Source organism: Sceloporus undulatus, chromosome 5 (assembly GCF_019175285.1).
Source record: "Sceloporus undulatus isolate JIND9_A2432 ecotype Alabama chromosome 5, SceUnd_v1.1, whole genome shotgun sequence".
Taxonomy (NCBI): domain Eukaryota; kingdom Metazoa; phylum Chordata; class Lepidosauria; order Squamata; family Phrynosomatidae; genus Sceloporus; species Sceloporus undulatus.
The window spans coordinates 71,741,225-71,765,108 of NC_056526.1; the positions used below are offsets into that span (position 1 = coordinate 71,741,225).

General features: G+C 39.6%; 1 protein-coding gene across 5 annotated transcripts in view; it reads left to right on the forward strand.

The window, feature by feature from the left end:
* The window catches only part of CPED1 (cadherin like and PC-esterase domain containing 1), a 125,579-nt gene that overhangs the window by 93,452 nt on the left and 8,243 nt on the right, over positions 1-23,884 (forward strand). For 4 of the 5 annotated variants that reach the window (XM_042468490.1, XM_042468489.1, XM_042468488.1 and 1 more), the window contains exons 18-22: positions 11,275-11,392; positions 13,421-13,557; positions 19,924-20,144; positions 20,947-21,048; positions 22,475-22,562. In XM_042468490.1, coding sequence (XP_042324424.1) covers positions 11,275-11,392; positions 13,421-13,557; positions 19,924-20,144; positions 20,947-21,048; positions 22,475-22,562 — 666 coding nt within the window. The remainder of the gene's footprint in view (positions 1-11,274; positions 11,393-13,420; positions 13,558-19,923; positions 20,145-20,946; positions 21,049-22,474; positions 22,563-23,884) is intronic. The other variant, XM_042468493.1, reaches the window with a different exon arrangement.

Genomic DNA, 23,884 nt, shown 5'->3' on the forward strand with positions numbered 1-23,884 from the left:
GGAAAAGGACTCCCCTCATCTTCCTCTGCTTTCTGAATTTCATGGTTTCTGCTAAATGCGGCTCAATACCAGAGTGCAGTCTATCTGAGTAAATTTCACTGTTCTGTTTGAAGAAGGGTAGGGAGATTCATTTCCATCTCTCTCTGTCTCCTACTGTGCTGTCTTTCACATGAAGGTAATTTCATCTCATAATTATTTTGTCTTGTGTGGTTGTGAGAGTGTAACCAGCTAAACATTCTGGCCTCTAAATTGCTTCTTCTGAAGGACTGTGCTTTAGCCCTCCCTTTTGAAATGCTAATTACCCTCTTTAAGCCAATTTCAAAAGGCTTTGTCTCTCTCACATGCTTTTCCTAAATCAGGTTGCTGGGGAGAAAACAATAATAAGAAGAAAAATAAGGTTTCTCTTGCTCTGTCTCTATGCATCCTTTCTCTGTTTGTTGCACCCAAAATATCATGTCCAGGGGTCTTCTTTCTTTTCCCCTCCTAGAGGTGGAATTTGAGGAAGATAGTTTTTCCATAGTTCCTTTGTTCTTTGTTTTTCTGGGGGGCTATGAATATGGGATTGAGTCACACCTTCTGGCTCAAATATCTCTGGCAGTGTCACAAAGACAAAGGGTTCTCTTCAAATGCTAATCAGATCTCTTTCAGTCACTCAGAAGGTACTGCAGGACTTGCTACCTGTACTTAGTGGTACTTAGAAGCACTAAGTTTTTTCCTTCTCCTCTGGATGGTCAACCCCCAGGATCTCTCTTATTGTACTGCATAGTCCATCATCCTAAAGAGAGTAGAATGGGAATATCCAGGATTAGTTCAGTGCCAATGTAATGTGGTGAGTCACTTTTCACTACTGGTTGCTTGATTGTTACTCTTTGTGGGAAAGGAAGGGAGGAAATAGATTGCTATGGACTCTGCTGGGGTCAGTTCTAACTAGAGTCTGTTCATTTGGCCCTAGCAGCACCCAATTTATTTTCTGCTCACTGGTTAAAACTACCTGTATGGCATCAAACCATCAAGCTTTCAGAAAACTTCTTTCTTTCTGCCGTCTTCCAGAAGGCAAAACTTTAATCAGTTCCTTTTGAAAGATATTGTGATTAATAAAAAAAGAAATCCAACATTGAATTCACTTCTGTGATTTGAACAGCAAGTGTGCTGAAATTATATTAGAGTCAATTTAGCTACTCCTAAGGATTTCAGAGAGAAAGGCCAGATTGCTAGGTAATTTAGTAAAGCAAATTTATCTTTCTTACTTTTGTCTTCCCACAGTGAGCATTAAATATAAATGCATTCATATATTTATCTGAGGAAATCAGTTATAATTCAGGAGCGAAATCTAACCTTAAGGCGGTAGTCCTTTATTGATTTTCACAAGTAAAATGTTTCTTTTCAAGGCTTGGGGGGTTCTTTGTGAGTTTGATTCACCTCTTCCCGCTTTTTGATTATGATAATAACTATCCTTCACCAACTTCAAGCCTAATATTGAAATTATCTGTCAATTTTTCTGGTCAGTTTTCTTATTAAAGCATGCCTGTGGTCCCTGGTACAATAATAATGGGGCCATAGGAAAGATTGTATTGCTCTTTCTCATTTTGGAAACAGAGCTCTGACTTTGGGAATAAAATCCAACCCAACCCTTGAATATCTTTTTCAAAGTCATTTCCTTCAGCACATTAGAACTGAGTGTCTGGAGAGGGGAACATGGGTATCGTGGGGATAGATCAAGGGAGAATCCAGTTCCAGAGCTCTCCTAATCCCTCACAACTTCCCCACCATTCACTGCTTCTCCAACATCATAAGGAAATATCTAAAGTGATGTCATCTCCAGTTTTGATTTCAACTGATTTTCAGCTGATTTTGGGATTTCTGGCATTTTGTTATGTAAGAGGCTTTGTGAAGAATTGTTTAGTGTTTGAGCCTTCTAGGGTGATAAATCAATCAGAATTTTTATTTTTAGGGGGTGTGGGGCTGTGGGAGCTATACTTTGGGCACACAAGATTACCTTTTCCTTCTCTTGATCTAGACCAATCCTTGGTTGATATAAAATATAGCCATTACATTACATTGCTTGTAATGAGATGGAAGTGGCGGGAGTGTGAAATTTATTTAACCATATTACCCGGGGGGGGGGGGGGGGAGCAATTAAAATTCCATATTAAGAGATAGGTTGTGGAATCTTGTTGGGGTGTTGCATCTTCGTAAGTGGACTTACATTTGTGGGAATTAGAATTGCACAGTTGTTCAACATCAGTATCCAGTATCCATAACTGGTGCTATATTACTATATAGCAGAGCCAGTGAAGTGCCTGATGCACATTGATGCACAATCAGGCCAATGCCAATGAACATCTTCAAAATTCAGTAACTGGGTTTCTTGGTGCCTCTGCTGTGTGTCTAGGTATACACAAAGTTACATTTTGGAAAAGGTCATATAAGATTGTGATGAATCCTTTTATTTGCCGGCACTGCCCAGATCCTGTGAGATTTACTAGAGTCAAACAGAAGTTGTACTAAAATACATTCATCCTGCCTGAAACATTGGTGTGCTGTAATGGTTTGAGCATTGGACTATGACTCTGGAGACTAGTGTTCAAACTCCTGCTCACTGGGTGATCTTAGACAAGTCAAACTCTCTCAGCCTCAGAAAACCCCATGGTAGGTTTGCTTTAAGGTTGCCATTAAGTTGGAAATAACTTGAAGGCATACAACAACAACTTTGGGATGCTTTGATTGTGAGTTGCCGCATGGCAGGGGGCTGGACTGGATGGCCCTTGAGGTCTCTTCCAATTCTATGGTTCTATTATTCTAACCAGTGTTGACAGTGTGTGAGGTACCCTCTGGGTCCTGATGGCCAGGGATAATGGGAGGTTCAGCAATATTTGGAAGTGGACCAGAATTCTTCCATGCCAATTTAGTGCACGCATAGTTATGTTTCCATGCTTGCTCTGTCTGAAGGAGAAGGACTGAGAAAGAGAGGAGGAAGAAAGAAGAAGAGGAGGAATTAGATCGATGAGGAAGCTTCTAGTTACTTTTTTTTCTTTTTTGGAAATTTATTGGTGGGAGGGCCCCTTTTGCAGCAGCCCAACAGGGATTTTCTCCTCCCCAACATGTGCCTTCTTAATTTGCCAAATGGGATGGCAAAGCATACATCTTAACTTTTTTTTCAAGCATAACAGTTGTGGGTGATATGGGTCCTTTGCGATATTAAAAAAAACTTCAAAGCAATTCTGGCTTAGATCTGCTTGAAGCATGTTTGAGAGTAGACTGTAAACATGAACAAAGAGAAATGCCTGCTGTTGACTAATGAATCAAGCATGCTTTTCATTAGCCTTCTCCTTCAGCGCATGTGTAACCCACCCTACCTTTCCATGGAGGGCAGGAACTAATTGGGCCTGTGGCATTGTGTGGGAGAACAACCTCAGAGAGAAGCCTAATCCTGTGCGTTTGCCTGATGCTGTCTTTGCTTCCTTTCCAACTTTTTATCAGAACATATTTAGTTCAAAGAGCTCCTCCAGATGCTTACACACCCAGAGGACTAATTCAAATATCCAGAGAACTGGCTTTGCAGGAACTGATTTAAACAACACATTTAATGGTTTGCAGTAGCCGTTGAACAACACATAAATACACACACAATAGGGAACAGTTTGGTTTGCAGTTACAGTCTATCCTTGTTTATACTAACAGACTGGGCTGTTTTAATGATCATTGACAAAGAGCATACTGTAGAAATATATATCTTACAATAAACTATTTGATTATAAGTGTGTTGTAGTGAACTTGAAATCAGCAGGATGAGTAAAGCTACTGCTTCCCTCATCCAGTCAGAAATGTAATTTCATTTTCATGTTTATGTTACTTTAAAGAAGAAGAAAATTTCTTAATTTGATTCCTTTAGTACAAGGTTCAAGAAAATGTGGCCTTGAGAGGTTGTTGGATTGCAGCTCCCAGTAGTCATAGCCTAGCATAACTAATGCTAGAATGCTATCAGTCCTACAACTTATGGAAGGCCACATTTGGTCATGCTTTCCTTGGAGGTATGGTCTCACCTTTTCCAGTGCTGAAGCAAATATCTGTTTTGATCTTCTCCCTAAAGAGAACAAACAGCAATAGAAGGAATTAAGAATATAAAATGACTACTATTCCCTTTCAGTTTTCATAAACTTGTATTAATAGTATGTTATTGGGACCAACTGCCTCTCTGGTGAAAAACATGATACAGCTAGGGATAGAAACAATATTTGAAAATATTTTTAAAAAATGATTTAAAAATATTTTTCAACTGTTGAGAAATCCTAATGAGAAGAATCGTGGACTTTACTGATCATACCAAAATTTCATAAGTTTCAAGATGGTGGTGCATTGCTTGGGAAAAGCTTAGAAGAAAAATGTAACATAGCTCACTGTTGCGGTGAAGATATCATTCTGTTGTTGTTGGGTGGATTTGTGAAGTTATTGGAGAAAGCCCAAAATGTGACTGTGTAGAGCATTCAGATAAAACATGAGGCACCCTAATTTAGGAGAGCCAGAAACCACAATGCCAATTATGATGGCATTTATTTCTCGCTTGCTGTTAGATTAATAGATTAGATAAATAGATTGGAGCTAATCCATCTGCTCACAATTTATTTCTTTGCAATGAGATACTCTTGCAGATTTTATGAGATCACTCTGACTAATTTTATTAGTATACTTTTCATATTATATTTTAATCACTTTTCGTTTTATGTTGGTTCTGTAGGAAAATGGACATACACTGACTAAACAGAGAGCTAAAACGATTTCATGAGGAATTCATATCTTTCTTGTTTCAAAGAAATACAATTAGTTGCAGATGGTAATTTCATTTTGATCTGATTAAAATGTGATAGCATGGGGTAGTCACAAATGAATAGGGTAAAGAATAATACAGTTCCTCTAATCTTCAAATATGTCTGGCATGTAAGGCTGCTTGAAAACTTCAGTTACTACATTCCAATGATGACATTCCCTTTGGACCACCATTACTATGAGGTTGGAGATAGGTCCCCCCCCCCCCCCAGAGAAGTGAATATTATATACAACATGTTATATACACTCATTTTTCTGTTTCTTATTTTTCCTCAGGCAACAAGTACTGCTGGTTGTGTAGTGATTTAGAAGCCTGTAAAAACCATTTGAACACAGCCAACAACTAGGCCTTAAAGGCTATGGGCAACATGGTCAATCTGTTGTGTAACCTGCAACTCAAATCATTTGAAAAAAATGATTACTGTTACTGCTTCCAGTTTGAGTAATTCCCTGATCCTATAAAGTACAAAGAATACATCTGTTTTGTGCTTACTTTAATCTACAGAGCAAGTTGTTCTTTTAATATAATCAGTACTTCTGTTTCCTGTTGTTCCCTTGAACACCTTATTATGCTTATTGTTTCTCAAGATTAAGGGACAATGGCCATGGGATGAGGTGAAGGACAAACAATGTACTGTACAGTTGCACCTCCATTTTTGCGGGGATCTGTTCTGGACACACACACCGTGAAAATTGAAGATCATCGATATTGGAGTTCCTATTGAGTCCTATGGCGGCACACTCCTGCACACTCTGCTGCACATATGCCTTAGGTGCATGCCCCATTCTGTCACCCTCCATTTGTCCCTCGCATATTTCTGAGGGACAGAGACTCCAAATCTGCGAAAATGGAGGGGCGGCTGTATTATAAAATAAAATGTGGTTTTTAATAGATCAGAGAGTGACTATAAAGCCTGTTTCTAAAACTCAACACATCGAAATCACTTGTAAATCAATTTAGAGTATGTTCAGTTATGGTTTATATACAGTGCTATCTGTGATAAATCCTTTTCATTTACTTTCAAGTTTTCCATCTGATGTTAAACATGTCACTTAAAATATGCCCCAGTGTCCTAGGCAGAGTGCCAGCTCTCAGCAGCTCTGCAAGTATCTGCTCAGTGAGAAACATTTGCTAGAGCTACATGTCGGATGGTATGCCCACACTTCATTGGATGCAGGCAGAAAACAAAACAGAGCTGCAAATAGTTGGCGTTGAGCTAGAGTCAGATTAATTAACCAAATCCAGATCTGTAAAGGGTGTCTTCATGAGACGCTGGTCATAAACATAGGCCACTGGTGTGTAATAACCAACTGGGCAGGGCCAAACTAGCTCTAGGTTTGATCTGCACTGCAGAAATAGTACTGTGGAATTCTGGGGTTTGCAGTTTTGTGAGATATTTAGCCTTTCCTCTGAGGGAGGTCTGGTGCCAGCACAAACTGCAAATCCCAGGATTCCATTGGATGGAGGCATGGCAGTTAAAGCAGTGTCAAACTGCATTATTTTTGCAGGGCAGATTAGACCCAAATCAACCTGATTTGTAGCTCTGCAACCCTTAACTCCATAAGTACATCAAATTATTATTGAAGAACAGGTTAAAAAGGTGGGCCAAGAAAGCTAATACCAGGATCAAACGTTCTACTACTGGGCCACACAGAATAATCAGCAATGCCTGCAATGAAAGTTAGGGGTAGTTGGCAAGAGTCAGAACTGGAAAGAGAAAGAGAGAAGGGCTTGACTGGCACTAACATGAAAACTCTTTTGAACTCTTTTCAAATGAATAGTGTGTGTGTGTGTGTGTGTGTGTGTGTGTGTGTGTGTGTATACATATGTGTGTTTAATGGCCACCTTCCAGAAGAATAAGGCCAAAGACAGCATATAAATGTGTATTTAGGTGAGCAAAATGTGCAAGCATATTCCCAGGCTAGCATCTTTAATGTTGTTGCTGTTAAGCTTGATTAATAAATGGCTTGGGCCCAGGATTCCTGAAGGACCGTCTCTCCCCGTACATTCCGCCTCGCACCCTCAGAACGTCTGGGCAGCATTTACTGAAAGTACCTGGGGCTAGATTATCCTCCACCACACGGAGGACATTTTCCACGGCTGCCCCAGTCCTTTGGAATACGCTGCCCACTGAGCTCCGCTCCACTACCACCCTGGCCCAATTCAGGAAGGACCTGAAAACCTTCCTGTTCCAACAGGCATTCCCCGATTAAAATCCTGTGGGCCTCCCTCCTCTTTTGTGGCCAAGAGGTTGGGCTATGGGGCTTTTTTGCCTGTTATTTTTATTGTTTGAATGGAGGGCTGATGTAATTGTATTTTTAATGTATTTTTTGTATTTTAATGCTTCATGTAGTGCTGTTTTTACCTTGTTGTAAGCCGCCCTGATCGCAGGAAGGACCGGGATATAAATAAAAACTTTATTTATTATTTATTATTAATAAAGAAGTTGCAGTGAATTAATCCAAAGGAAGCTCATGTAGTTTAGAGAATATACAACCTCAGATCAGCCTTAAGAAGACTGCTGGCACATAAATGAGTATTTCTGGATATTTTTCCTTTTAAATTATCCATTAGAAAATGTGGTTGTAATTATGTCAGCAGATCATTATTATACATTCAAAATATATTGGCACACTTCTGCATACCATATTTTCTCTGGAGAACATGATCCCATTATTTCACTTAGACACTGGGCTTAAATAAATACTGTGGAAACATGATACTGAAATGTAATCCATTTATTACATATTGAACTATGTTACTCTTATGAATGGATGGATAGCTAGTTAGCTTGACAGACAGACAGACAGACAGACAGACAGACAGATGGAGGCCAGTGAAGCACCAGAATCCTGTATGAACTTTCTGGCCATTGTTAGTGGAGAAAACTGTATGCTAGTGGAGTTCTGTTGATTTTTCTAGTTGAACAAGTGGTGGCTTACTTGTTCTTATGGTCCTGCTTGTGCTATTACTGGTACAACAGATTGTGCTCTAAAAATTGCACTATAAGTGCAACAGATTCTTTCCCTGTGCATAGTTTGAAATTAGGTATCCAGGAGCATTTTATGCTTAGTGCTAGTGAAATGACACCATTAGAAACTAACAAAGATAGACAGACTCCCTCCCCCAAATATCTGTGAAAACCTTTTAAGGAAATCTTTAAAGTGTTTGGTTTTTGGAAGCACTGGCAATGTGAATCAGGCTGCAACTTTATACCCATTTACCTATGAGTAAACCTAGTAAACAAAGTGGACTTTATTTCTTAGAAGATATAGACAAGAGTGCACTATAAGTGCACCCAAATCCTTCTAAGTCAGCTTGACTAGATGCTCATTTCCTGTCCTATATCAAACCTTCTTAGTTATAATAAGACTATGGCTGCTTACATCAGCCTAATTTTCTTTTGAAATCATTCCAGACATTTAAGTGCTAGTTCTCCTGATTACCTTTTAAAAATAAGAGGATCTAGAAAAAGATAAATCTTTGCCTCTCATTCTTATAGTGACTCATACTTTTGACAGCCTTAAAATTTTTGTCAACTTTCATCTTGGGATAAAGTGTTAGGGACCTTATAGTACTTTGCATATCTGTAAGGAACTTGACCTATCCACATGCTCTTAATAAAATCCTTGGTTAACTTAAAGTGAAGTTAAAGTAAATGTGAATGCCTGACCTTTGATGAATCCATTTTACAAGGCAATATTAAAACTGCCTTTGATCGTAACAGACTGGTCCTCCTTTGCATACTATATACTTGCTCTCATCTTCTTCAAGTGATCAGGAGTCAGATATCCTTTTAAATATAATTTTTGTCATTTTTTAAAAAAAAACTAGCTGAATTGAAAACATCTGGACAAATAAATCATGGAATCATAAGAGTTAGAAGAGACCACAAGTGCTATCTTGTCCAACCCCCTGCCATGTAGGAACTCACAATCAAAGCACCCCCAACAGATGGCCATCCAGCCTCTGTTTAAAAATCTCAAAGGAAGGAGACTCCACTACACTCCGAGGAAGTGTGTTCCACTGTCAAACAGCCCTTATTGTCAGGAAGTTCTTCCAAATGTTTAGATGGAAACTCTTTTCCTGTAGCTTGCATCTGTTGTTCCTTGCCCTGGTCCCTGGTAACATTGAAACCAAGCCTGTTCCCTCTTTGATATGACATCCTTTCAAATATTTAAACATGGCTATCATGTCCCCTCTTCTTTTCATCAGGCTAAACATTCCCAGCTCCCTAAGCCACTCCTTATAGGGCCTGGCTTCCAGACCTTTCACCATTTTGGTCACCTTCCTCTGGACATGTTCCAGCTTGATAACATCCTTCTTGAACTGAGGTGTCCAGAACTGGAAGCAGTATTCTAGGTGAGGCCTGACCAAAGCAGAATAAAGTGGTACTATCACTTCCCTTGATCTAGACTACTGTTGAGGCAACCAAGAATCGTGTTGGCTTTCTTGGCTGCCACACCACACTATTGACTCCTGTTCAGCTTGTGGTCTACTAAGACTCCTAGATTCCTTTCACATGAACTGTTGGGTAGCCAGGTGTGGGCGGGGCTGGCGCGGCTGGTTGCATGATGGGAAAACAAGCCGACGATCCACCACGTGGGAAACAAACTTTCTAGAACACAGGTGATTTGCAGCAACACTAACGCCTTTATTGGCAACAAGTAAGGCAACAAAATAAAGAGTCAAAATAAACTGAGCCTTAAGTTGCTTCACCCTTAGGCTGTAGACCTCTGGCCTTCACAGGTCTCCTCGTCAAATCCGGCTGAAGGCTCCTCACACCGCTTGCCTCCGGAATGCTTTTCCAACGCTTCCCTGTCCGCTTTCTCCCAGCTTTGAGGTTGGGGCCCTTGCTCCCAAGTCCCTCCTTTAGCGTCCCACCATTCCCCTTCCAAACTATTGGGGTCCTGCTGTCGCCACTCGCCTTCTCCGGGGAGCCTGAAGTCCCCCTCCAACCGAGGGTCTACCAACCTCACAACCTCGTGGGGTCCAGGTCTCCTGGGGCTCGCTCTCCCCACCAGCGATACTGGCCTTCCCACTCTCTGGGGACTATAAGTTATCTTTCCCTCTCTCAACTCGACCGCCTCTCCGCGCCCACCTCTTCCGCGTCTTCTCCCTCTCCCCACGCAGACTCTCTCCTCTTCCTTTATACTCTCTTGGTGCCCCGCCCCCTCTGCCTTTGCCCCCTCCCCCAGGGTATCTTGCCTTATTTCTTCCACCTGGTCCTCCTCAGCCCTCCTAACTCTCTCACTCTCTACCTCCACCTTGCTACACCAGGTGCCTCCCATCCTATATCTGTGCATTTCATTTTTTTTTCTGTCTAGGTATAGGACCTTCTGCCTAGGTATAGGACATTACATTTCACCTTATTGAAATTCATCTTGTTAGCTTTATCCCAGCCCTCTAGTCGGTCAAAGTCATTTTGAATTTTAACCCTGTCCTCTGGGGTATTAGCAACCCCTCCAAGTTTGGTATCATCTGCAAATTTAATCAGCATGCTTTCTATTCCTTCCTCCAAGTTATTGATAAAGATGTTGACTAGCACAGGGCCGAGTACAGATCCCTGCGGCACTTCACTAGTCAACTCTCTCCAGGATGAAGAGAAACCATTTAAAGTTTTCTTTAAAAACATCACATTTTACCAAATTTTCACTTTAAGCATTTGCAACAATGGATATATAAATACATTTAGGCTGTGCATATAATGCTATAATTTAAAAGTATAATTTTAATCGTACTAGTTGTTTATGTCACAACTATTATCATTACATTCAGTGATATATGAGAATTACAATTTTTGAGTAACATTGGAACAAAAAACATTACTAAGGATTCTGTATGGTGTGGTATAGCAGGAAGTCAATGTGGTGTGACACCATAAGTTACCACACCGGGCGACACCAACCCTAGTGACACCATTTAGCTGATGTGGCACTATAACTGGACTACTGTGCATTTGTTGAAGCAACAATATTTTGACTATGGATAGTTCAGCCCTATAGAAAGACACAGGTATGGATCTGACATCAGACACAATGAATTGCATGAAAAGCTCTTGGCTTGGTAATGAAGACATAAGAAGGTTGCATTTCAAAAGAAGCATAGCAAGTGAGGACAATCTGTATCCCTTTTTCAGTGTACACGTTTTTGCTAAAAGTTACTTTTTAGAGGCGTTTTGAGCATGTTTTCCACATTTTCTGCTATTTTCTTATCGATGTTAAGAGTTTGGGTTTTTTTGTTGTTGCTTAAATGAAGAAGGAAAATAGCACAACAAATAGTGGTAAGCTTTGACACAGATTCTAGATTCACTGTATGCCAACTAACTCCAACAAATGGACATTGGATGGCAGGAAATAGAAAAGAAGAACCTGTTTTTGTAATTGAGATGTTATACTGCTTAGTTATTGTCACATATTAACCAAGAGTATGTTTATATTTTAATTCAGGATTGTGGCTCATTAATACATCCTGAAGAATCCTGTGGTTTGCAGCCTCTCTCTGCTGACTATTTGTCAACCATTTCACAGCCACAGTTAAAAGCATGTGATGCAGGGGACACAAAAGGTTTGTTCCTGATATATTTTCTATTTGTTCAGAAATAAATTCATACTCCCATTGGAATGGATTATCTTTTAAATCTCTCACTGGAAGCCAAAAAAGAGAGAAGCTGAGGGATCCCAAGTTGAACATAAATTTAAAGAAATGCTTACAACTTGCTGCTGGGGATATTTAAAGGAAAGTTCACATATGCCTTGACTATCCAACAGCTGATGACTCTTTAAGAAATGAATGAAGGGTGCTTGTTATGAAAAAGTGGATCCGAATCTTAGGACTTTATCACACAAGGCTAAAAAGCAGAATTTTAACAAAAGGAAAACAGTTTTGGCTGGTACTTATCACAGGACAGCTCTGTTCTGCTGCCACAACAAACTACAATTCCCAGAATCCCATAGCATTGAGTTATGGCAGTTAAAGTGATGTCAAACTGGATTATTTCCACAGTGTGGATGCAACTTTAGTGAGAGTACATGCCTATATGCATAAGCAGATGTTTAGTTATTCATACCTGCTATAAGGTGATATCAATATATTGTATGTAAGAAGTTGGTAGCTGTTAGACTCTAGGGGTTTCATTCATCCCCAGGAAAACGTGGACACTGCATCCTTGTCAAAACTCTGGCTCAAAAATATGTTGCTCCCCACATTCCCCTAATGCCCTAAATGGTATGTGCCTCCCTGAATCATTTTAGACCCAAAAAAGGCCTTTAAAACCTTCCTGTTATTTAAAAGGCCTTGCTTAGCTATAAAATAAGGTTTAAGAGTGACTTACAGTGTGTTTGAGAACATTTTGGGGCAAATGGTTTAACCCCAGGGGGGTCTGAGTGTCACAAAAATGTCCCCAAGGAGTTTATCACACAGGAGGCAAAGCACCCAAATCCCATGGATAAACGAGGTTTAAATCCTGTGTATATCTCACAAGAGCAGGATTGTTTTCAGACATACTGGGGCACTTTGGCATTAAATTGACATTAACCCGTGCAAAAGCAGCAAACTTGTTTTGTTTTTTAACTTTGAGATTTTCCTAAAGTTAAAAAGCGGTGCAATTTTGCTGCTTTTTGTATGGGTTAATGTCGGGTTAATGCCAAAGTCGTGCGCCGTCATCTGAAAACAATCCTGCTCTTGTGGGATATTAATGGATTTAAACCCCATTTATCCCCAGGATTTGGGCACTTTCCTCCTGTGTGATAAACTCCTAAGGGTCCCATGTAATCTGCAGGCTGTTATTTGCCCACCCTTCTACAGGTCATATTTGATCATTCACAAATTCAAATCAGATCATCAATTCTTGCTGCTCCCAAATGATAAGTATTGATTGATTGATTGATTGCATTTATACCCTGCTCTCAGAGTGGCTTAGAGCTAATTAATTAGACAGTTCCCTGTCTTTAGGCTAAAAATCTAAAAAGACATGACACAAAAGGAGAAGGGAATGGCAACGGGGAAGGAGATCAAGTCCAGAGGTTCTTCTCTCTCTTGGAGACCGGATGATGGCAGATGCAATGGAGAGAAGGCTCTCCTGCTTGTCTGGCTAAGAGCTGTTCTGTCATGTTCATTTTCTCCACAGGATACATTATCCTTGATTATCCAACTTTTTTTTCACTATTTGGGCAGAGTGAAGGAAAATTCCTTTTTGCTGAACACTATGTATGTTTATCTACATATATACATCTCTTCCTGGCTTAGTGGAAGAAGATGTCTTCCTAGATATCCCTTCTCCGAGGGTGGCTGGTGAACCAATCCATACCCATAGGGGTGGCAAATCTATTCAGCTTTTGCTTTTTTGGTTTGTTTGTTTGTTTGTTTTGCTATTCCCCCGGAGCTACTCTGAGTCAAATGGGACCTCTCACAGTAGTGAACTTTTTCCAGGAAAGTGTACAGCACAAAGAGAGCTCCTGTGCAACTTGGACCAGCAATGGAAGGAGTTTTTGTACCACTACTTGCCTTGCATTCTTCCTAACAAGAAAAAAACCTAAGTGGGATGTATCCAAAGTCCAAATAAAAATGAATGCATGATGATAATTTGTTTCCTAGGACAATGGATTGTGCCTTGTCTTAGTTGTTCTGACAACCGAACTTGTGACTGGAGACAAATAACATGGCAGCCATACAACTGTCAATATCCTGTCCTCAGCAAACTGGAACTGCAACAATGTGTGGAAAGCAAAAAGGTATATGTAAGTCATAAATGTGGAATAGGAACACTTTATTAAAAAATCAAATTATCTTTTCACTGAAAGCATTGTCTTATATATATAGATGGATACATACTAATATATATATATATATATATATATATATATATATAATATTATATTATATTATATTATATTATATTATATTATAATGGAAATACTGAAATTATTCCCATTTAACTGTGAGCTTATCCAAAAAAGAAAAAAAGTCCCTGGGAGTATTGAAACTTTCCAGTTCTTTTTGTAATTCAAGTTTTTCACCCCTCCTGCCCAGCCACCCTTATGTTCTTCCTTCTCACCCTTCCACTGATCATGTTTCATGTGTAGATTCAAGCAACATTTAAGAAACTGACTTTTACCGATTTCCACTGAGCCCTTTTTAATTATTATTCAGGTGTTATAGTAAAAAAAAGTGCTTTAGCATTAGTTAACCATTATTGCTAGCACTCCTCTTTTTATCACATTATCTCTGTTGAATCCGGATCTTGAAAAAAATTGCTATGTTTCTTTGTGATGGTCATCATATAGGTAGTTCTGACATAACACAGACAGCCATGGAGAGGAATGGTTCATTTTAAGCAATAATGGATTGATTTAAACTGTGGTGGAGAATCAGAATGACAGCTCCTTGATAATGCAGTGAGTTCTCTTGGAATGCTTTCACCTGAATCATAGAGATCTCCAAAATAAATCAGTTTATACGGGAGCAAACCTGGGACTTTCAGCAATTTTTTTCTTGTGTGGAGATGCTCTATAGCACTACAATTTTTAATAGGTTTCATTCAAAAGCCTTCAGGCACCAAATAAAATTAACCCAGGTAGCACCTCCGTGTTGGATGACTGACTTCAGTTGAACCAGCACTATGTTTTATCATTCAGGATGGACACCCTTTGCATGCACACTGTTTCTTTTGCCTGATACCTAATGCATGGCATTGCCTCTACCTACTAATCTTTTTTCACATCCCTGTGTAGGTCTCAGACGGGGACCTCACTAGACTGACTTTTCTAATAGTGAAGATTCTGTTATGCTTGGAAATGCAGTGTCGTCTTAATAAGCATGGTGTGACTGTCTAACATTTGAAAGCAATCTGTGGCTCAGGGACAAATGTCTGGTGGTACAAGTTTCCAGATGTAAGTAAGAAAAGCACTACAGATTTTTCTAAATGTTATCCAAATTAAGAAAGCATACATTGAAATAAATATATCCAGCAAGTCCATTGAGTTAATGAAGCTAGAATTCTGTTGATGCCCTATGCCAGTGTTAGCAGCAGAAGGAAATGGCTGTGGACACAGCAGTTGTGAAGTAAGGAAGGCATGGCAGAAACGGGCTGCTCAGAACTAGAAGATTTTGTGTGTCTTCCTTCACCACCACTGCAAGGCCATGAAATACTGCAAATACTGGCATAGCGAGCCAACAGGATTCTGGCCTATGTAGGTATATATATTATATATGGATGTGTGTATTTTCTAGGATTGCCAGAATAAATACTAGAGATGGCTTCTGTACAACACAGTGTCTATGTAGAAGAGGGAATGCCAACAATTGTTTTTTTGTTACATGATCATTTGGCAAGCAACACCTGTTGAATTTCTACACAACCACTTCCACACAACCATTAAGGTTACAAAGGTCCTCTCCAGTTTTCAGTCTAGAAGCCCTGGTTCTTTTATGTCTTCTATAAATGAGAGATGGTTGCATAGTGGAACCATGAGAAATGCTTGGGATAACAGAAAGAGTGAAGCTATAATGAACCAATTTAGCCTAGGCATTTCAACCATCTCAAAATATCTGACATAGTTAAAGCTATAATAGCAAATACAGTGGTGCCTCGGGTTACGAAATTAATTCGTTCCCCGGCCGCTTTCGTAACCCGAAAAGCCTTCGTAAGCCGAATTGCCATAGGCGCTAATGGGGAAAAGCCGCGATTCCGTGCGAAAAAGCCGAAAAAAGCACCAAAAGTTTTTTCGTAACCCGAAAAAACATTCGTAACCCGAAACAATAATTCCCTATGGGATTTTTTCGTATCCCGAAAATTTCGTAACCTGGGTATTTCGTATCCTGAGGTACCACTGTACTTTCTCTTAAGGTAAGAAGGAATATATTGCTGCCTGGGAAAGCCATGCTTGAAGTCATTGCTGCATTTATTGGGACACCATATAGATATGGCTACTGATGAGCACAGGTTCTTTGGGAGCCCATAATGTAGCCGGGGTGGACTGTTAGCTCACTGTTGCATCATTTCCCACTAATAGTTGTAATTGCCTTTATCTGAACCGCTTTTTCACTTTTTGTGCATGTGATCTTGCGCTTGAGTTATTTCTGTCAGCACTAACTCAGGACCACCTGTGGTGAGAGTATAGACACAGATTGGCTGAGACATGAAAAGGGGTTATAAATTCCCTACAGCATTTTATAACAGAACCTATGTAGATTAATGGGGTGTTAGCAAAGTTAATCAGTCATTTGCAGAGAATGAAAGAGATTTATGCTTGAGAAGGTGGGTTTGGGGTTGTTTCTTTTTTCCTTCTTACTCATTTTGTTTCATATTATGTGTCAGAATTTGTCTTTGAACTCCTTATTAATGCAGACTGTACGAAGGCTATATTACATCTGTTAGACTGCATCCACTTGGGAACTGGCATGGATTTTACAGGATTGGGGTAGGGGGATGAAATCCAAATAGAAAGTGCTTGAATTTGTTTTACATCTGTGTGACAAAAACTCATATAACTTTATGGTTAATTAATTTTTACCATGGTAGTTTTATGATCTGCTGGAGCATACCACTTTAATTAAGCTACATGGCAACTTCTCAGGGGGGGAAAGCTAAAAAGGAGTAGCTCATGAATAATAAGAAGTTACTCAAATAACCAGGTATACATAATTGCATAATTAAATTGTAAATGAAAGGAGATGGAGCCTATATTTTATTCATCTCTCTAAAAAGCAATTTAAATTTGAATGTTGTAATAAAAATCCTCTCAGCAATATATGATTAAGAGTAGGAAATATAAAAAGGCAATATTTGCTAAAGTACTTGAACTCCACCTGCTAAAATAGGGACTTCTCTCTATATATATTTCTAAGTGAGGATTTTGGTGTTAAAAGTCAAGTGTCTTGACAAAATCTTATTCATAATGATACCCAGTGAAATAAATGAAGTTTTTTGTAATGGTATTTCCATTTATGATTTGTTCCTAAGTATGGCACTCCTCTTCCATGATAGTAGGATTGTATGCTCCTGTAAGCTGAGAGGTTATGCTGCTGGGAGCATTGCTGCTGGGAGCATTGCTGCTGGTAGATGAGGCAGGCTTTTGCTGAGGAGTCAGACAAAATGTGCCAGACAGCTACTGGGCAGCAGCAGAGTGACATGTGTGTGACACTGGTGGAGGATTTCTCAGAGACAATGTGCAGTGGTACCATAGCTAACACTGGTTAGTACTGCATAGAAGAAAGTAATGGCATACCACTCCTGAAGCTTTCTACCTTTAATGAGACAATCCAAAATGAAACAAGCGATAGTGCCAGAAGATGACACTCTCAAACTGGGTGGCACTCAAGAGCTATGGGGGAAGAGCTGAGGACAAGTATGAGTAGCACTGTGTCTAATGATGCAATGACTCAAACCGAAAGGATGTTCAGCTGTTGACATGCTCACAGGTGAAAGGAAAGTTTGAAGCTGCATAACACATATTATAGGAATATGGAATATGAGAAGCTAGGCATTATAAAACAAGAAAGGGAACATATAAGCATTGCAAGAGTGAACTAAAGTGGACAAGAATGGAAAGAATGCAAAAAAGAAACTCTCTGTAGCCAAAAGGAAAGAAAAGTCCCACCGGATGGCAGATAAAATTCTTCAAGCAGTTAAGGATAGACAAGTGACAGAAGTAAAAGGGGACAGAAATAAGGTCAGCAGCGTAAGCACAGCAACAAAAAGAACTACTATAACAATCAATGCAGAGAAATAGAAGATAACTACAAAAAAAGTAGAACGAGAGACCTTTTTCACAAGGCCCAAGAAATCAAAGGGCATTTTAAACCAAGACTGAGAATACTTTATGATGAGCAGGGAAATACACTGAATGATCAAGAAGAAATAAAAAGCCGATGGAGACAACATGCTGCGGACCTATATAAAAGAGATCAAAGGATGACAGATTTATTCAAGGAAGAAGCATTTGAATATGAATATACTGTACAGTTTTAGAAAGTGTAGGGGAAACAGCTAAAGCACTTGGCAACAATAAATCACCAGGAGCAGATGGCATAATAATAGAGCTGTTTCAAGCTACGGAGACAGAACCCACTCAAACTCTAACTAAAATCTATCAACAAATATGGAAACAAAAGAATGGCTCACAAATTGGAAACACTTAATATACAACCCAGTACCCAAAACGGGAGACATGAAGGACTGCAGCAACCACCAGACGATTAGTTAATTTGCCATGAAAGCAAAGAGGTGTTCAAAATTCTACCAAAAACTCTTTCATCATATATGGAGCGAGAAATGTCAGATCATGTTGGGTTCAGAAAAGGAAGGCTGGATCTACACTGCAAAAATAATCCACTTTGACACGACTCTGAATGCCAAGGCTCCATCCTATGGAATCCTGGGACTTGAAGTTTGCTGTGGCACCAGAGCTCTCAAATAGTGATGGCTAAATTTTTCACAAAACAACAATTCCCAGAAAGTGGTGTCAAACTGGATTATTTCTGCAGTGTGGATGCATCTGAACAGACCTAAACATACTATACATTAGATAATAGAAGATACCAAAGAATTTCAGAAGAAAATCAGCCTGTGGTTTATAGATTATAGCAAACCCTTTGATTGTGTAGATCATGAAAATTTTTTTTTACTTCAATTGTTTTAACTTACCTTGGCTGGCTTTCTATATTGCTGTTATAAATTCGTAACCTAGACTGCATCTGCACTGCAGGATTAGCGCAGTTTGACACTGCTTTAACTGCCATGGCTCAATGCTGTGGAATTCTGGAATTTATAGTTTTCTGAGACTATGAATCTCACTGAGATCTGGTGCCACAACAAATTACAAATTGCAGGATTCCACAGGATAGAGCCATGGCAGTTATGGTCACCTAAGAGTCTTAACACTTTAAAAACAAACTTGGCAGGCCAAAGGAGAGAAGTGCATTTATCTTTCTGTCTCCACATGGCATTGAAGCACTTGCATTCTCTTCAAGTCATAGAAATGTGGGAGAGGGTCATAAAAAATGTCTTAAAAGTGCCCCTTTTGCCAAGCTGGAAAAATCCATTTGGCACAAGGGACATTTTTACCACCCTCTCCCATGCTTTTACAACTGGAAGAGAACACAAGTTCTTCAACATGATGTGGAGATAGAATGATAAACACACTTCTCTCTGTTTGCCTGCTGGGTTTGTTTTTAATGCAATAAGGCTCTAAAGTAGTGTCAAACTTCATTAATTCTTCAATGTGGCAGCAGGTCCATCACTGTTCCATATCCAGTAAGGCTACTCAAATGCCCCTAGCCCACTTTAATAGCCAGCAGCAGCAGCAGACAATAGAGGTCTGTTCAGCCGCCAATAAGGGCACAAGGACAATTTCATTTTCAGCAAGCAAGGCTGCAACAATCAGAAGCAGAAACCCACAGTTCTTCACAGTTCCTTGTCGTAGCCTTGCTCACTAGTGGTAGCAAGCTGGAAATATCCTCCTCCTTTTGCCCCCAATGGCAGCGGAAAAGATCTCCTTTGCTTGATGTAGATGTTAGCTGTTAAGGTGGGCGTGCAGGGTGTGTGAGTGGTTCAGGAGTAGTTACTTAGGGATGGAAGAGATCGGCATCACCTAAAATGCCATGGTACTGCGGCAAGCACATACTGCAGCCCCAATCTGCCAGGAAGCCAGCCCAAATAGGAGCGGAAAAGATACATTCCTATTTGGGCCGGGTTTAAGACGCCCTGCCACAGCTCCGAGGTGGCTTCCGGGTATGTGGCATCTGAACGACATGCTCCAAGATGTCTTGAAGCTGCCACCATTCAATAGTCAGGACAGCTTCAAGAAGTCTTGTAGTGTATGGCATCTAAATTGGTGTGTGCCAGCCCTTAGTAGTGCATACACTAAATAATCAGTGTAGAATATCAGTGATTGTAAGTGGCTTTGTGTCTCATACTGGGAGAAAGACAGGGGATAGATAGATAGATAGATAGATAGATAGATAGATAGATAGATAGATAGATAGATAGTCCTCATTTCACAACCTGAATGCCCCAAAGCAAATAGATTTACACTGCTTTAGATTTACAGCAGTTATAAGTATTCTATGTTGTTTGTGGGTTTTCTCCCCCTTTAAAGGTCCTTTTCATTGGAGATTCAACTAACAGAGGAATGATGTATTACCTGATAGAGAGAGTGAACAAGACTCTGCAAGAATGGCAAAAAGCTCATGACATGAAGTTTTATGATAACATAAATGAAAGGAAGACTTTTATCAGCTACTCATATTACCCCCAGTTTTGGATCAGTGTAAACCAAAGACCAACATTTGAAAAAGCACTAGAGCAGCTGCTTCTCAGGTACGTTAGACCTCCTATTGTCAAGATACTGGTATTTTTAATAGTGATTTGCTGATTTTCCTAGTGCTCTCTGGCTATATGCCAGCATTCCAGTTACAAGAAGAAAGGAATTTATGTGAGATTCAGAATTTCTGGAAGACATTTTGCACAGTGGGCTGTAATGTTTAGGAAAAGGAGAAAAATAACTTGGAAAAGTTATTGTTTGGATTACAGCTCCCTGAATCTCCAAGGCAACAAGCACGATGACCATGCTGGTTGGGGATGATGAGAATTGTAGTCCAAAAAATAATTTTCCCACTTTCTGAGTAAGAACTACTACAACCTAAAATTAGAATAACTGAGTCAACAGTATACTCTCCCTGAGATTCTTCAGTTTATATAGATGCCTTCTTCCTTCATATTCTCCAAATGTCAAAGTTAATGAACAAACAAAAACTCTGTGGGTATGGCTGATAAATTCAACTCATGGAATAAAGCAGAAAACTGGGGTGGTAAATGGGTTGTCGGTACACCTATTAATTGCTGGAAAGGTCCTATATTCATTGGCACAAAATATGCTGCGTTCTTCCAATGCATCTGACAGATTTGTGCAATGAAAATAAGATAAAACAAATACTTAATCTTAAAATATGCAGAACTGTCTTATATAACTAATAATGACATCAGTCCTTCATGGTCAGGGGTGGCCAGTATGCCTGGCTGAAGTTTAATGCAAAGCTGTTAAAAACATTGCCATATGTTCTGATTTCTGAGGCATATTTTGCTTTTGTGGTTTTGGTTTTATGTTATTTTTCTGTTACAGATCACAGCCACTACAGAACACAGGCCAGACTATATTAGTTGTTGGTGGGGTCCAATGGCTTAATTTCAATCACTTACATATTATTCAAAAAGTGCTCAAGCGGTATGTGTTATTTTTCTTTTCTGTTAGTTGTAAGAAAGAACCACTAAAAGTGCTTGCGTCAGTTTACAGTATCATTCTCAATATCTTTAGTTTTCTTTTATCCAACTAGATGCCCACAAAAATGTTTGCATAACATGTTCCCCTTTTTATAATGATACTCCCAACACCTATAAATTAACTATAGGCTGGTATCTTGTTAGTCGGTTACGATGTCATAAACTAGACACAAGACACTGTAAATGCTTCCTATTCTCATTTGTGATCATGGCACCATTGCTATGACTGCAAATGCCTCTGAAACCCACCAGTCAGGCATCTGGAGCAATGGAGATCTACTGAGCAGGGCACTTCAATGTGGCCAGCATGCAATTCTGCAAGGAATAGAAGCAGGGACCTCTGTGGGACCTCTCATAACTCTTCATTGCAGCATTGCTTGCTGGTGGTCAGGAGTTGGCCGTGTCATCCTGCACCTCCCTGCTTGGCAGCAGCACAGACCTCCATCATTCTGGTTGGCTGACTGGCTTTTAAAGTGGCTTTCAGTGGCCAGATGAGGAGTAGCTATGACATTGTGACTACATTGAGAGCCTCTGTGGCTGATGACTGGAGTATAAATACTCAAAATAAACACATAAAATCTCCACCATATTTTTAAAAGTATTTTAAAATATATTATATATTATATTGAATGGGTCCCACAAAAATAATTCATTAAGGAGGAGGATAAGAAACAAGTAAAAGAAAATGTTATTTCTTCCTCCTTTTCCCTTCTTTCTTCATTCATGCCTCTGCTTCCTGTCAATGTTCTACATGCATATAATAGTCTAGATTTGCAACTCAAAGACATAGCTGTGTTAATCTGTAAAATCAGTATGTAGAGAGATCTAGTAGCACCTTTGAGACTAATTGAAAGAAAGAAGTTGGCAGTGTGAGCATAAATTAAGTTTTTTATATATAAATTAAGTTTTAGCAAAAAAAGAAAGAAAGAAAAAGCTCTAAGGTGTGAAGATGCATTCAAAAATACAGTACACAATATCTCAAGATATATATTTTTTGTGGATTTTTTGGGCTATGTGGCCAATTTATAGAAGAGTTTATTCCTGACGTTTTGCCAGCATCTGTGGCTGGGTTCTTCAGAGAAAACTTACTAACTGCTTCCAAAGTTCCTTTCCATTATAGGCCATGACTCTATCCTGCAGAAGCTGGGATTTGTAGTTTGATGAAGTATTTAGCCCAGCCTGTCAGTGAGCTCTGGTGCTTCACCAAACTACAAATCCCAAGATTATGTAGGATGAGTCATAGAAGTTAAATTGCTTTAATTCTACATTCTGGCTACACCATCTGAAATATTTGTAGTAATTATAACTATATATGTAGTAATTATAACTATATATAAATTATGCCTGTTTTAATTTTATTTTATCCATAGAGCAAATCTGTCAAACATCCAAGTAGTGATAAAATCCTTGGGAATGGGCTTTCACCTGCCCGTCAATGGAGTGCACTATCTGTCTCCAGTAAGTTACCTTTTGTCTCTATTATCTCTTTAAAAAAACATTTTGTATTTCAACTGAATCTTTATTTTATTTGGCAATATGATTGCAATAATTCAAATGATACATATCTGAATGAATTACTTCTGCTATGCCAGCCAATTAGTAAATATTGTGATGTTATGTTAGAATGCCCCTCCCTAACTGCTAATGTGCTTGTATTTTCGTTTGGAGGGCAAAGTTTATTCATATCTTGTTCATGTTTATTTTAGTGAACCTCATGGAATCTAAGTACTGGGGCCATGATCCAGTGGACTTGGTCTGTTCATAGAGTTGCTTCCATCAGTGAAACAAGGAAGGGGGCAGTTCCCCATCAACTTGCAGTCCCTTCTCCTGTGAGCCACTCCAGGGTTGCAGCTGGGGCAGAGAAAAGCCTTTTGGTGCTAGTACTCAAGTGAAAGTGTTCAGTGTTGGATGTAGTCCTTTGTCATGTGTAGTTGGTATTTTGGATCATTCAGACAGAAGCACACTTTTGCACGACATAGTGATACCACTATGATTCCACTTTAGCTGCCATGGCTGGATGCTATGGAATCCTGGAGTTTGGTGAAGCACTTCAGCTCTTTGGCAGAGAATATGTGGCCAGATTGTCAACCGGGGTTGACTACAGAGAGCATACAATCTCCTTGTTGCAACAGCTTAATTGTGTTGTTTTTTAATATTGTGAAGCCACTTTGAGTCCTAGTTCTGGGAGAAGAGCAGGATACAAATAAATATAATAATAATAGCAGCAGCAGCAGCAATTCCACTGGCTTCTGATCTGTTTCTGGGCATAATTCAGTGCTGGTCCTGACCTTTAAAATCCTATGTGCCTCAGGTCCAAGTTATTTGAAGGATCATATTCTCCCATACAAACCTACCCATGTTTTAAGATATGTTGGGCAGATTTTTTTCTGTCTCCCACCACTCAAGAGGTACAACTAGTGGGGACAGAGGAGAAGGCCTTCTCAGTGGCTGCTCCCAGAAAAGTTAGACTGGCAATCTCCTTACTATGTTTTCACATGAGGATGAAAATTATAAAAGTGAGAACAGGGAGAGAAACAGGGACATTTAAAAAGCAACTGAAAAATTGGGCTGGCAAATAATAAATCAGGACTGTCATTGGACTGGCTGGCTACATGCTTAATTTTTACACTACACAACCCCAAACCCCCATTTGGATCTGGGCTGCTTACATGATGCCCAGACCTGATTCATGGTTTCCACCCCTTGTCCCGCATTAAAAAGGCTTACCTTTTGCAAAATGCAATGATGATGGGTGGTTCCCTTCCCATGCAATCCCTGCA